A 14,243-nucleotide genomic window follows, 5' to 3' on the forward strand; every position below is an offset into this window, starting at 1 on the left:
TTTGTGCACAGGGGAAGAACAGAGAACCTGTTATCATCAATAATGATCATCTCAAAACTCTGCTTTTGTTATATATTTTTTCAAAGTGTATATGAAGTTTTCATATACTTTTCTTTCAAGTGTAGGTGTCACATGGAGACTTGGGAAAGAAATGCTTAGGAAGTCATCCACTGGTTTGGAGGAAACTGTGATTCAAAAAGATCCAGAGAGATTCAAGAACTAAGTCCTCTTCTGTTTGATGTTACTGCTTATCATAACTGAATAAAGGTTAGAACTCCATGGGGACAGCAGTGAGAGCCACAGTGATACCTGGCCATACCACTTCACCTCTTACAGTGCACAAGGTTCTTCTACTGTCTAACTAGTCTAGAGAGTCCCCTGCTCACAGCCCATCTCCTTCCCAAAGACTTCCCTAGACTCCACATAGAAGGCCATCTAAATTCTTCTTTGAATTCTTACAGTATTTACCATCCTATGGATAGTGCCTGTACTTGTCTAAGTGTGAGACATAATTGTTAGATGGTTCTTGAGGGAACTGACTCATCTGATACTTCCTTTTTCTCCTCATATCACCAAGTAGAGCCTTTATCAAATAGGAGATGGCAATGAAGCCCTGCTGCATTTCATTAACAGGAGCTCGTGGGATGCTTAAAGATGAGATAATTCTCCATTAGGTGAAACTTGTGGGCCTTTCCAGAGAGAGTATACAGTGCAACACCCCTTCAAAAGGACAGAGTCCCCCCTCTCCCACTCTTAGAAGCACATGAGTGGGCAGTGCTGGAGGGAGAGATGCTGGTTACCTCTTACTATTGTTCCTCTGTTTGGCTGGTGTTTTGGGGAGCTGAATTGGCTCCTTTAAAGCTCCTTTCAGGTGAATGATCCTTTCTTGTATCACTTCTCGAATGTTCTTGATCCACTCCTGCTTGGTTTCAATGTTGGAAGCCTGGAGTGCCACAGTGAGAAAGATTGAGAACCCCAGCTCCTGTTGCCCTCTGAAAACCAATTTCAATCCCCTCCCATAGGCCTTAGCTGTTATTTTCAAGGATACCAAAAGTTCGGGAGTTTATTTCTCACTTTATACTTGTGACTCTTTAATCCCAGGGATGCATTTCTCAAACTCCTAGAATAGAGCTATGACTTCAAGATGCAATGTAGACTCAGTCAAGGAGAATTTGCAAAATATCTCAAGACCCATAGGGCATTGACTAATCCTGATGTGTTTCCTGGGACTGGTACAGTATCTGGAGGCCTCTGCTGGGCAGGGGTTAACACTTGAGCTGCCAGATCCTAGAGAAGTCTGGGGGCACTGGGAGGGATGGCATTTGAAGGCAGCGTTTGTCATCAGCCAGCATGGACATAGGCCAGGATGTTCAACACCTACCACAGCTACACAAGCTTACACTGGCTGGAAGATAGTCCTGGGTTTTTAGGCTGCTAAACTGTTCACTGGAGCAATTGCTATCATCTCTGAACGTCCTATTTGATGTCCTGGATTTGTTGTTGTTGTTATTGTTTTAGATAATTCTGCTTCATGACAAGTAGCAGCTATACTGGCAATTCAGAGTGAACAAATGTGAAAGTTTTGTTGGGGCTGGACCATCTGCTCCCTGGTACCTCCCTGACAACTGAGTGACCAATGGAAGCTCCATCTGCATGATCCCTGCTCAGTCAGGCTACTGTTTCCAGAAGCACCAGCTCAAGGCTCAGGCTATGCTCTGGAGACCTGAGACAACCATGTTGAGAAACCACGTCAGAAGGGTTAACTACAGCTCCTAGAGCTCAAGTTCCTAGAGAACAAGTCTGTATCTTTTACATCCTTGTTCCCTGTAGCAGTGGGCAGAATACCTTACACATGGAAGGTGCTTAGGGAAATACATTAGGTGAACATGGAGCAAATCATGGTGCCTCTGTCAAAGGGCCAACTGTTGTTCTTGCCACCAGAAGGAGACGTATGGTCAGAACATAGCTTGAGCCAGCCTTGTTGAGGAGTCAGCAGGCTACTCTTTCCCTCTTCCCTCTATGGATTTGAGGAGAACATTGTCTTTGATATTGACTCTGGGTCTACCTTCATGATGGAATTTACTTCTTAATACCCATGTGATGCTGCCATTCTCAAGACAGGCCCAGTGGCTCAGTGGTCTCCAGGTCCCAGCTTTTCAGGGTCATATGCTCACATCCCTCCCTTAACCCCTTTCCCAACCCCAACAGGTACTGTGCCCAGCAGAAAGCTATACTTACTTTGAGCACTGTTTTATTGTCTGAGGATGGGGTGCGCCCAGACCACAAGGCGAATTTGCAGGGGTCGCCCTCTACGTGCTCGGTCACACCCAGCTCTGAGGTCTGTAGACAGGAAATGCCTGTGAGAGGCGGGGAAGGGGAGGGCAGTGGGGAAACTTAGGGCTGGGATGGGAAGGGAAAGGCAACAAAGAGGAGAGGACCGAGGGAGGGGCTTCTGTCAATCAAACTTCAACAGAATGGATATTTTGTTCATCTACCCAGGATGAAGAACCTACAGGCACATGCCTGATTAGCAGGTACCAGGGAGGGAAGTGAAGAGGGAGGTGCTAAAAGCAAACAGAAAGAAGAACTGTGAACTCTAAAATGCAGAGGTGGGAGGTGAGGGTAGGAGCTTTCCAAATAGGAGCCATTTGCATTTGTCCAGGAGGGTTTGGTGTGGAGGCCGGGGAAGAGATGAGCTGAGTGTGTCCAGATCCCTTCCTGCCCACGGGCTCTATGAAAGCAGGGGGTCTTGTCCTACCCCACCTGCCCCACCTACCAGTAGCTTGTTCTTGTAAACATATTTCGTGTGTCCTGAAGAGTCTTTGATCTCCTTGCTAAAAACCAAGGAGATCTCAAAGAGGAACAAGTGCCGCTCCCGCCCCTTCCGGATCAGAGACTTCGGGTCCCACACTTGAAAGGCATCCTGGAGAATCAACTCCCCCTGCACATCCAAGTTCTCGTCGAACCCTGAAAAAACACCCATGTCCACCCTGTGGAGTTTCTCTACCACCATGTTGCAGGGTGAATTCCACTCTCTGGGAGAAAGTCTTCCCTAATTGTTAGCCCTTGACTCCCACAGGCTTCTGCCTTTTGGACACCAACATAAGACAAGTTTATAGAACTGGGATTAGATCTCCCCCACCCACCCATTCCCTGTGCCCAAGTATACTTAAGCTATGTTAGTGGAAACTCCTGCAAGGGTCCTGTGGGACCTTCCCTCCCAGAACCCTCATGTGGGAGGGACCTGAGACCTCCCTCAAAGGGCAAATCCCATAGCTCTTCCTTCCACATCTCCCAACTTTCCTAACTCAGAGCTCTGAGTGGGGCTGAAGACGCACATTGCCTGATGTAGTATCTTGCCTCCGCTGCCTTGGCCACTGCCTTATTTCTTAAATTCCATTTCTAGGACTCTTCCCTTTGATTGTTCCTGCTAAGAGTGTGCACAGCTTTCACCAGTTTATATTTATACCCCTGTAAGTCCTTATAAAGGTTCTCAAACTTTAGTGTGCATTAAGAATCACTTGCCCATCCCTCTCCTCCCAAGAGATTCTGATTCAGCAGCTACGGAGCAAGTCCATGAATTTGCACTTCTGACCACTTCCCAGCCATTGCTGGTGGTCTGCAGACCATACTTGGAGTAACTGGATCTACACTACAGATCAGGGACCGGCTAGATGAGCACAGTACTTATGGAAGAAGATACCCAGGATTGCGGGTTAGGTGCACATAGAAAAGAAAGGGGTGGAGAAATTCTGACAATAGCATTAAAGTCAGATGATAAGTGCTCAGTCTGGAGATGATAACCAAGATTCTTTCACTCTAAGAATTAGTGCTTCCTGTGCTACGGGTTGACCAGGAGACCACACCAAGACTCTTGGTGGTGGTGGGTGGTGGGTGGAATGGGATAGCATAAGGTGGAATGGAGGCTAGATGAGAAAAACAGCCAATGTGCTTTATATACTTGCAACAGACTATACTTATTTCCTTTAGCACCTGTGTGCCAGGCAGACTGGAATGTGAAGCCTTAACCCATCTATCAAATCCCACCTCCATGTGGCTGCTCTGCCCATCTGTTCACAATGTCAAGACCATGTGACTAGAGCCTTGCTCTGGAAGGTTTCTGGATTCCAAGAACATAGCTACAGCTGACAAAAGTCCTATTTGGGCTATCTGACTAGTCTGTCTTAACCTGCTAGGGAAGGACAAAAGGCTGGTTGCACAAGAATGTGAATGTACTGAATGCCACTGAACTACACAATTAAAAATGGTTACAATGGTAAATTTATGTTATATATATTTATATATATTTAAAAAGATGAGCATAATGCTAAACATAATACTGTGTGTGTATAATTAGAATTTCTCCTTATTCTGATTAACAGGAGTGCTGTGGGTCAGGGCTATAGCACATTTATAGCAAAAATGGTGGCCTGTCCTAGACTATCTCATGGGGAATAAGGTGTCCGAATACCTTAAGTGGCTTAGGTCTGGTAAAACTTGGAGGCAGGTGTTAACTAAACTGGTTTGTGGCACTTCTCTCCCGGTTCTACCAAGGACCAACTAAGGGCTTGCTGTTTCTTCTTTCTCCCAAGCTTATCTGGCCTTGACTTTATGCCACTTCCCTCCCACAGTGCCAGCTCCCTGGTCTTAGGAATGGGGGAAGCATCCCCAGAAGGACTGGGAAGACAGCTACCTTCCAGCATGCTGACATGCATGGCATCATTAGCTTTCTTGGGGACACTGAGCATCACCTCCAGGCCATCCTTGAGCTCCCCTTTCCCTTCTTCACAGCAAGTTAAAAGTTCCTAAGGAAAAAAAATCCAGACAAAATTAGGGTCATTTCCTCAGCTTCCCAGCCTTCCCACCATCCAACTCATCAAGGAAATTATACACCAGCCTCGCTCTCTTGCTATACCCGAGTTATAAGGCAAGTGGGGAGGGGTGAGGTATTACTGCCAAAGAATTCAAACATTATTTTGTTTCCAGACTGAGCTTCCTCAGCCCTATTTAGTATATATGAAGTCAACTCAACCCAATTTTCAAATGACTGGAAAAAAAAATCAGCAACCAGGGCACTCTCTATCAATGAACTACTTTCTGGAGAAGGAAGCGGGTAACAGCAAAGCCTACAAAAGAGGTATGGTATTGTGGGATCACAAGAATGAGAACTGAGGGAGGAAAGAGAAGAAAAAGGGGGTGCTGCACACCAGGCGGCCCTCATCTATCTCTGTACCCCTATTTCTAACAACTTATTTATTTATTTTTAAATTTTGAGACATGGTCTTGCTAGGTTGCTGAGGGTCACACAACACTACTGAGATGGCCTCCAACTTGTGATCCTCCCGTGTCCCCTTCCCAAGTAGCTGGAATTACAGCTGTGTGCCACCACACCCAATCCTATTCATAAACGCTACTGCACCGAGGCTGACTTCCATCCTACTAGGAGAACCTGAGGTCAGAGACATTATAGGCTGATAATATTTTCAGAGTTACAAAGTATTTTTAGAATATGTAAATCAGTAGCTCCCAATCTGGGGCCAGTGGGTGGGATTCTAGACTAGTCCTTTCGTTGTTAGAATACGAAACGGTGATGAAGAGGAATGGAGGATTTCCCCTAGGTTATGAAACTCAGAGGAGGCCATGTGGGGGCTGGAACACAGGTCTTCTGAGACCAAGCCCAGCACTCCATCCACCACACCAGCCATCTTTCCCACATCCTTTACTCACTGAGCCCTCCTAGGGCAGACCTTCTCTTACTTCCTGGGGGAAGTGGGGACATACCCTCTCTTTTCACTGGAGTCTTAGTCATCACCAACCCCAGAAAACACATACAGCATCTGGATGATGGACATAAGATCACCTCCAACTTTCTTAGGAATCAGAAGATCATTTGCCCATCTAGAAGAATGGCTTTTCATTTTTACTATTCTTGCTCATTTTGATATTGGGAGAGAAAGATCTGCAATCCATAGTTCTCCTGGAGGGCCCAGGGGCTGGGTAGTTGGGTGGGGACACACTTGGAGCAAAAAAAGAGGTTCATTTGATCAAATCCTGTAAGTATGTTAATGGCAGGCTGGCTGGCAAATATATTCACGACACTTGCCAGCAGAAGAATGCTTATCTACGGAATGCTTTTAACAGGACATATCTTGGCCTGTCTAGGGCTTCCTATGCTAAACAAACCTGGAATCTGTGGCTTTATAGGCATACTTTCTGGAATGTCACATAAACTATGGAACTATCTTAGTAAAATGTGAGTGCACTCATGACTCCAGGGCAAGGGAAATGATGCAGCAAACATCATTTGGACTCCCTGCCTGTTAATTGGGCTACAGAACATTCTGATGCTGCAAGAAAGGCCTTGGGGCCACAATGGCTCTCCTGAATTTTCCCCTGATTCATCTCTGCCTTGCCTTGAAATTATTAGTAAATCTTTATACTTGATAGAAATTTGATTAATGAGACTATGACACAAAAAATCCAGTGCTTTGTGTTGTTCTGGATATAGTCCTATATGAAAGGGGGGAGGGGGAGTTGTGAGCATCCAGGGAGAGGTGAACTGCCAGGCACACATATTTGGGAAGTACGAGTTCTCAGCCCCTTTCTTGGTTCATGAACAAGGTCATTGTTCAGAAAGTACTTACTTCCACCAACCTGAAGTTTTCCAATGTCTCCACCCCTTTCCTAATTTTAACCCTCCCAATCTTTTTCTCATACATTATCAAAAGAAAACCCAAGGCAGAACATATGAGAGAAACAAGAAATACGCTTCATGTGCAACAGAAAATACCAATTAATTTAATCCCTCAAAGCAATTTAGCAAGTCTAACAATCTGCCCAACAGAGCCAATAAATTCTCTTTGGATCCTTGCTATAGTTTATGGTAGAGAGAAACCTCCGCATTTAATTTAGACTCCAAACGGACAGCTGTTGCAGATTTACAGGAAGAATATTGACCACCCCAACTGACATATAGTTTTTACTTGCATTCAACACCTAAACTGGTGATCCCCAGAAGATACTGATAATTAAATATCAATTTATTTGCAATAAAACTGACTTAAAGGAGAAAATAAATCCCATATTATTTATTTTTAGTCAAAGTTTAGCACACTATTTTTCTTTGACTCAGCAGGCAAATGTGCCACCAGCACATTTTAAAGAGGCCAACCTTATCTTTCTTTTTCCCAATAATTTTATAATCTTCCTACAATAAAGTCCCTGCTACATATTTGTTCACTTCTCAGTTACCCGCACAGTACTTCTCCCCAAAACCCTCAGTTCCAGATTGAAGGCCTACAGCCCACTCTTCCAGATATCTAAAGCAATACACAGGGTGGCACATTCCATGTCCATGTCCCTCCCTTGTCCTTATTGCATGATTCGACCCAGGGAACTTCAGAAGCCAAGGGAATTAAAAGGAGAAGAGAAAGATTATATTTTTCTTAGAACAGCACTTTTTGTTTGTTTGTTTGAGATAGGAGCTTATTCAATTGCCCAGGGCAGCCCTTAACTTTCAATCATCCTGCCTCAGGCTCCTGAGTTGCTGGGATTATAGGTGTGCACCACCATGCCCAGCTCCTAGAACTGTGTCTTAATTGATTTAAGAACAACCCTATCAATTCCTGCAAAGGCTTTGAGATATATTAAAAACAAACAAACAAAAATCAAATTTTAAGTGTCTATTAGACAAGAAAAACAATTTAGAAGGGTCAAGCATTAAGCAGGGTAGGGAAGGAGAGGTTAATCATGCACAGAAATGCAGGCTGAGGGGAATTTACTGTAAGAAACCAGAGTCAAAGGTAAAGAGGAGCCTGAAGCACTGAAGCACTTGTGGGATAAAAGTCAAAAAAAGTCAAAGATACTTTTTTTTTTTTTTTTGGTACTGGGGATTGAACATAGGGGTGCTCTACCACTGAGGCAGAGGCTTCTGCACATCCCCATCGTGACTAGAGGCCAGATTTGAAACCAGACTGTTTTTCGGGTTCAATGAAGCTAAAATGTGTGATATTCATCAGGCATTGAAATAAGCTTCATTTCATCATATTTTCTCTGAAATTATATTTCTTTGAACATGTCTCTTACTATCCCTTCATCCTTTGCACTATAGGAAAAACCAACAAAATCTCAAAAGGAGAAAAACTCCATCCTTACATGTTAGGGATTACTATAGATTTATGATAATATCTAACTGCCTCTAAGATCAACTTCTGTTTTTGTGGAAATGCCACATTTTCAGAGCATCACTGTATACTTTATATGCGAAAGCTCAAGTCAAATTACTTAGTATTTTACATAATTTGTTTATTTGACTTTAAAATAAAAGATTCTTAAAGGAAATCCAATTCTCTCGGTTGGCTCTGAAGAAAATCCTAAGCTATGGGACCCTATCAGTACAAAATGCCGTATGTTTTAATATGCGCCCTCTGACTACTTTTCCTCAATAACTTTATGATCTTGACAAACACAGATTAAAACAATGGTAGGTGCCACCCTGGCCTCCACTACCCGTATAAACTGCCCTTAATACTCATCAAAAGCAGAGGCCACAGGAGGAAGCTGCTCAGGAAGGAGGGATAGAAGAGCTGCTCAGAGCCAGCCAGGACCTGAGGTGACAACTTTTAAAGGTTGCACAAGGGTGGGTGGAAGTGAAAACCAGTCAGAACTTATTCCTGCTTCCATTTCTCCTCTTCCTCCCCTCAATCAAGAATCTGGAATTCCACGGGATAGGAAATGCAGTCAAGAGCTCGCAATGCCACAAGGCCTCTTCCTTTGAGCTCTGCTGTAGGTGGAAGAAGGCCTTCAGGTAGAAGTTTCCCAGCTCCAGGCGCAAAGCTGAGACTCCCTCACCCCAGTCAGTAGTGAGTGGAGGTGACAGAGGGGGAGGGAGGTACCTTCAGGAGCAGTTGGTACTTGGTGATCCTCTGGACTGGCTTAATTAGGTAGGAAGAGATGGAGTTGGCCAGACCGTGACGCTGCTGAATCTCCTACAGGGACGAGAAGAAGGTACAATGAGACGGAAGAGCAAGTGTACGCGTGTTCTGATAGGGTAAGAAGAGAGGAGGAAAGGGAAAAAGGTGAACAGTTATGAGAAAATATTCTTGGGTAGGAATGGAGGGAAGAAAGGGAAAAAAGAGATCAAGGTGCAGAGATAGAAAAGAGGAGAACTGCTGAAAAGAGAAAAGCGGGTTCATGAGACAGAAGTAAAAAGCAAGCAGAAATAGAGAAAGATAAAAAGTAGAAAAAAAATGACGAGGTCAGTCAGGACAGAAAGAGAAAAGAGGGGAGAAGTTGTGGATGTAAGAGAACATATGGGGAAGGGCAATAATGGGATAAAGGACAATGAGAGTAACGGGAAGACAGAGAATGAGGTTCTGATTCCAGCTTTGTGACTCTCACTCTTTATCTGCCCTCAGAATCTTTTAAATTAGCATAAGGATGTATCTCTTTCTTCATGCCTCCTCCTTATTTATCTATCTATTTTTTGAGACAGGGTCTTGCTAAGTTGCTGAGGCTGGCCTCGAATTTACAATCCTCTAAGGCATTAGCCTCTGAGTTGCTAGGATGCCAGATGTGCACCACTGCACTAGGCCCACCCCTCCTCTTTAAATTTACCACATCCCAACTTAGGATCATCACTTTATTTCTTAATACTTTTTGCACTGTGATCAATGGCACTTCCCTCTTTTCTCAGGTCTCCTAAGCTAGAAAGCACAGTCATTTTTAGTAATTTCTCCTCTGTTTTTTTGTAGGACAAGTCCTTCCTCTCCATTTCTATGGACACCAGCCTCAGCACTTATGCCAAGGCCATGGCTTCCAGCTGCTGTGGGTGCCTCTGGTTTCCCCTCTTATCTATTCTCTAACTTACCTCCAAATGATCTTATACTCCCCAAACTGTCAGAGATATGGAGGTCAAAGAAGCGGATATACTACCCCCTGCCCTCAGAAAGCTTACAGTTCAGCTGAGAATACTCCACACACATAAACTAGAGAATAGCAAAGGACCACAGAAGATGTGTCAGAGCCAGAGAACTAAGAGAAATCAATGGCTCCGGAATCGTCAAATGGTCACAGAGGTTAGTAGTAGTAGAGACCAAGACTCACCTGGGGCTTAGACCATAGGTAGAGGTTGTTTAAGAGGAAAGTTGAAAGAATGACACTTTCTAAAGGGAGAACATCAAACACAAAACGCTCAGGCTGAAATGACCATTATGTGTTTAGATAATGCCTGAATGATACAGAGGATGCATAAACAAACAACAAAAACAGATAAGCAAGGCTAGGTCATTGGAGGACTTGAATTAGAAGAAAGAGAATTTGATGGTAAGTTTTTCAATGGCAAAACAGTATAGATCTATTTCTTCTTTGAATGACAACAATATCTCAAAAAGGATAATATGTACCCAATAGCAACACAGGGGTGGAGATTGGGGAAATAGAGACACAGAGACAAACTAGAAGGTTACTGCAAATGCCCAGGTATATAAATGAAAAGTTACCAGGTGATTCAGCAGTTCTGCTCTGAAGTGTATACCCAAGAGAAATGAAAATATATGTTTATTAATGGCCAACTCAAATGTCCATGAACTGATGAACCAAAAACAAAAATATCACATACATACAATGGAATATTATTTTGGACATAAAAAGGAAAGAGGTACTAAAGCATGCAATGACACAGATTAACCTCAGTGGAAGATGCGAGTAACAAAAGATCCCATGTACAAACTACCTGATTCCAATTACATGAACTGTCCAGACAAGAAAGAAAACAGATCAGTGATGGCTTAGGACTAGGGGATCAGGTGAATGGTGGAGTGTTGGTAATAGCTGCAAGGTGTAGACTTACTTTATGAGGTGATTAAAATTCTCTAAAGTTTACTGCAGGGATGGTCACACATATCTATAAGCATAATAAAACTTTTGAATTATATATTTTAAATGGGAGATTTGAATGGTATGTTAGTTATATGACAATAATGTTATTATTCTTCAAAAAGTCCAGAAGTGCAATGTGTGGGCTTGCCCTAAGCTACATTTAGTTTAAAACAACAATAACAACAACAAACATTGGGAGAAATAAAAGAAATATTTTAAAGCTAGATTAGAAAGGATTTGCTATGGGGGTTGTAGAGGAAGGGGAATGAGAAGGATTAAAAACTTAAGTTGTTCCATTTTCCACCAATGACCCAAGAAGGTAGTGATATTTTTTACTCATTTGCCTCTTCCCTATAGGTGCTGGTGAAAGAGGACTTGTTAAAGGATGCTGATCTCTTTGGGCAAATGAACTTGTGGGCTTATCTGGGGGCCCCGGTGCCCCTTGGGGAATACAATGATATTTAAATACATGGTTCCCACAACAATGTGCTCACAGTACTGCTGATGCCCTTCCCTCTCTGGGAAGACTGTATGTGGAGCAGAGAAGAGGTGGCCCCCATCTGCAAGGTCAATTGAAGCAGGCTCAGGAAACACAGGGCACCAGACCCTGTGAGAACCCATGTTGTTCTCATGTTTAGGTTCAAAATTCTGGATCAGGTGAATATACGGGTCTTTCTAGGACTTCAATTTTCTATGTTCTCTTTATAATAATAGATAAGAAACGGCCTTTTTAAAGGGTTTGTCACTTTTATAGAATGAGAGCCAAAGCAAATGGTTTCTAGGTGTAGAATTTAGAGAAACCTTTCTAATGAAGTGGAAATAAACTACAAAACTATGCTTTCTGAACGAAAAGCTTAGGGAAAAATCAGAAAGACTTATTGCTGCTCTCCTCATGTCCAGGCCGAATTTGATGAACTGATGGTTTTCTGGCTTCCACTGGCCTTCCCAACTAATAGCATGGCTCCCATTGGTTAGAAATGAGGTGGGGTGAGGCAATTTGGGAAGAGGAGCGGGGTAGATATGACTTATCAGCCAAAGTCTAAAAATTGACCAGAGAGACTAGGGACTCAAGAAACACAGAACTAAGGTAAATGAAATATAGCATCAGGCATTCAGATGTGTGCAGATATGACTGAAGCATACCATCAGGTCTCAGGAGGCTCAGGTGGAGAGAAGGTATATAACAGAAAGGCACATTGTTGGCTTGCCAAAAGGCAAGTCAATGAAAATGCTGTAACAGAGATAGAAAGTATAATACCTGCATAGAGAAGGAAGGATTTGTGCAGGTAATAGCTTTTGGCCTTTGGAAGATAGAATTCTAGAGTAACTGTGTGTGTATGAGAGACAGAATGCGTGAGCTAGAGCACATACATGCACGTGCATGTGAGCAGGAGGCTTGGCGCTTCCTAGGCAGAGAAAAACAGTGTGAGCAAAGATAAGGACACAGAGTGTCGGAGGCATGATCAGAGCACAAGACTTTTCTTGGCTTCTTCTGTTTTACCCCAGGAATTCTAATTTTGGAGATCAATGGCCATTTCCATATTAGGTCTCCATTTTAAAAAAATCATGTCTGTTTCTCATCTAGCTTCTCCCATCAAGTGTCATTCCTTCACTGAACAACAGCATACTCTTGGAATCAATTTTGCTATAGCAGTGTCAGCCTAGAAAGATGCCCAGAGAAGGCTTATTTTGTAAAACTGAGTACAAAAACCATTTTTCAATGTCTTTGTACTCTTCCTGGGGCCTAGCACACTTCCTGCATATAATAGATATCCTAATATTTATGGGAAAAATGAGAGCAAGTAGGCAGAAATATAGACTGATGGCCTTTTAAAATTTCTGAATTTCAATTTTCTATAACTTCTGATATAACTATCAGAATGGCCATAGTCTGTCTCTCACTAAACTTCCCTTTTTCCCCCTAATTTCATCTTTCCTTCTAATTCATCTCTTGAATTTTGTAGTTACCCTTTGATTCTGTTCACCATGGAGTCAACAAGTCATTCTCTTTGGACACCAACAACTGAACAGATGTACTCCATCATCCACCAATAGGACTGTGTTCTTATTCAAAGCCAAAGATTCTGACAAGGACTATCAGCCTTCCTCTTATCTTGGCTTCCACAACAGCAGAAGGGCTCAACATTGGCTGCATATTTCTATCACCAGAGCCTTATAATCCCCATTGTAGCCTAGGCTACATTTAGGCCAACCATATCAGAATCTTAAGTAGGGGGCTCAGGAACCAACAATATTTTCCAAAGTTCCCCAGGCAATTCCAATGTGTATAACTAAAGTTGAAACAAGTGCATTAAGAAATGATTCTCAAATTTGATCGGGCATAAGTGACATAAAGACACAGGGACATGATGGATCCTTAAAATTCAGAATATTAGGCCCCACTCAAAGCTTCTGACTCAACAGATCTGGAGTGGGATTCAAGAATCTGCATTTCTAACAAGAACTTGGGTGATGCTGTTGAGACTGTCCCAAGGACAACACTTTGAGAACCACTGTATTTGAGAAAGGTGCATATGGAAATAGAAGTTAAACACTTTAACCAACAGCTGTATCATAGAAGCCTTCCTCTTTTGTCTAGCTAGTTATGGTGTTGAGGCAGACAGCCAAATTTGCCTTGTCCAAAGTTACAGTAGTTGAGATGGAATGGGATAAAACAAAAGACAAACACTATTTTGTTTTTGCTTTTCTCCATGATTTTCCATGAGATAAAGGTTTGGAGGTGTCAATTAGAACAGAGGATGGCTAACTAACGATATCCCAGATCAGAGAAATATTTCCACCTGCTTGTCAGTTGGTACAGAATGGGAAACCAAAGCTTACATCAAAGAAGGTGCCGGCATGCTCCAAGATAAGCTGGTTGGAATCAGGCTTGTTTTTACAGTAGGTAACATACATCTGAAATTTGTCTGCCTGAAAAGAACAAAGACAACGATAGATAAGCATTCATCAGTTTCTCCCTTCTGTCCCCTGTGGCTTAGGTCCCAGTGTGGGCTGTACAGTTAAACCCTCAGATACTGGTGCCTGGATTTTCTATGGCAAATGTTCTGCACCCATTCCAGCCCAGGCTCCCTAACAAACTTGGGAATGCTTTCTCCTCCTGTTACGGAGAAAAAGCTTGCTGAAAATAAGCTTAGTTTAATATTAGTGCTAGAAAGAAGTAGAAAAACTGACTCATGTATCATATTGTATTCTGACACTGGACAGAATTTTTTTGAAAAGAAAGAGAGAGAGAGAGAGAGAGAAAGAGAGAGAGAGAGAGAGAGAGAGAGAGAGAGAGAATTTTTTTAATATTTAATTTTTAGTTTTCAGTGGACACAACATCTTTGTTTGTATGTGGTGCTGAG

At 42.8% G+C, this 14,243-nt stretch overlaps 1 protein-coding gene across 9 annotated transcripts in view; it reads right to left on the reverse strand.

Moving 5' to 3' along the window:
• Nucleotides 1-14,243, reverse strand: part of Kalrn (kalirin RhoGEF kinase) — a 627,901-nt gene that overhangs the window by 203,968 nt on the left and 409,690 nt on the right. For all 9 annotated transcript variants that reach the window (XM_076867942.2, XM_076867955.2, XM_076867941.2 and 6 more), the window contains 6 exons: nucleotides 13,720-13,809; nucleotides 8,895-8,987; nucleotides 4,694-4,805; nucleotides 2,777-2,967; nucleotides 2,239-2,340; nucleotides 801-943 (listed from right to left, as the gene is read on the reverse strand). In XM_076867942.2, the coding sequence (XP_076724057.1) occupies nucleotides 801-943; nucleotides 2,239-2,340; nucleotides 2,777-2,967; nucleotides 4,694-4,805; nucleotides 8,895-8,987; nucleotides 13,720-13,809 (731 nt within the window). The remainder of the gene's footprint in view (nucleotides 1-800; nucleotides 944-2,238; nucleotides 2,341-2,776; nucleotides 2,968-4,693; nucleotides 4,806-8,894; nucleotides 8,988-13,719; nucleotides 13,810-14,243) is intronic.

This window comes from Callospermophilus lateralis, chromosome 10, assembly GCF_048772815.1.
Source record: "Callospermophilus lateralis isolate mCalLat2 chromosome 10, mCalLat2.hap1, whole genome shotgun sequence".
Lineage (NCBI taxonomy): Eukaryota > Metazoa > Chordata > Mammalia > Rodentia > Sciuridae > Callospermophilus > Callospermophilus lateralis.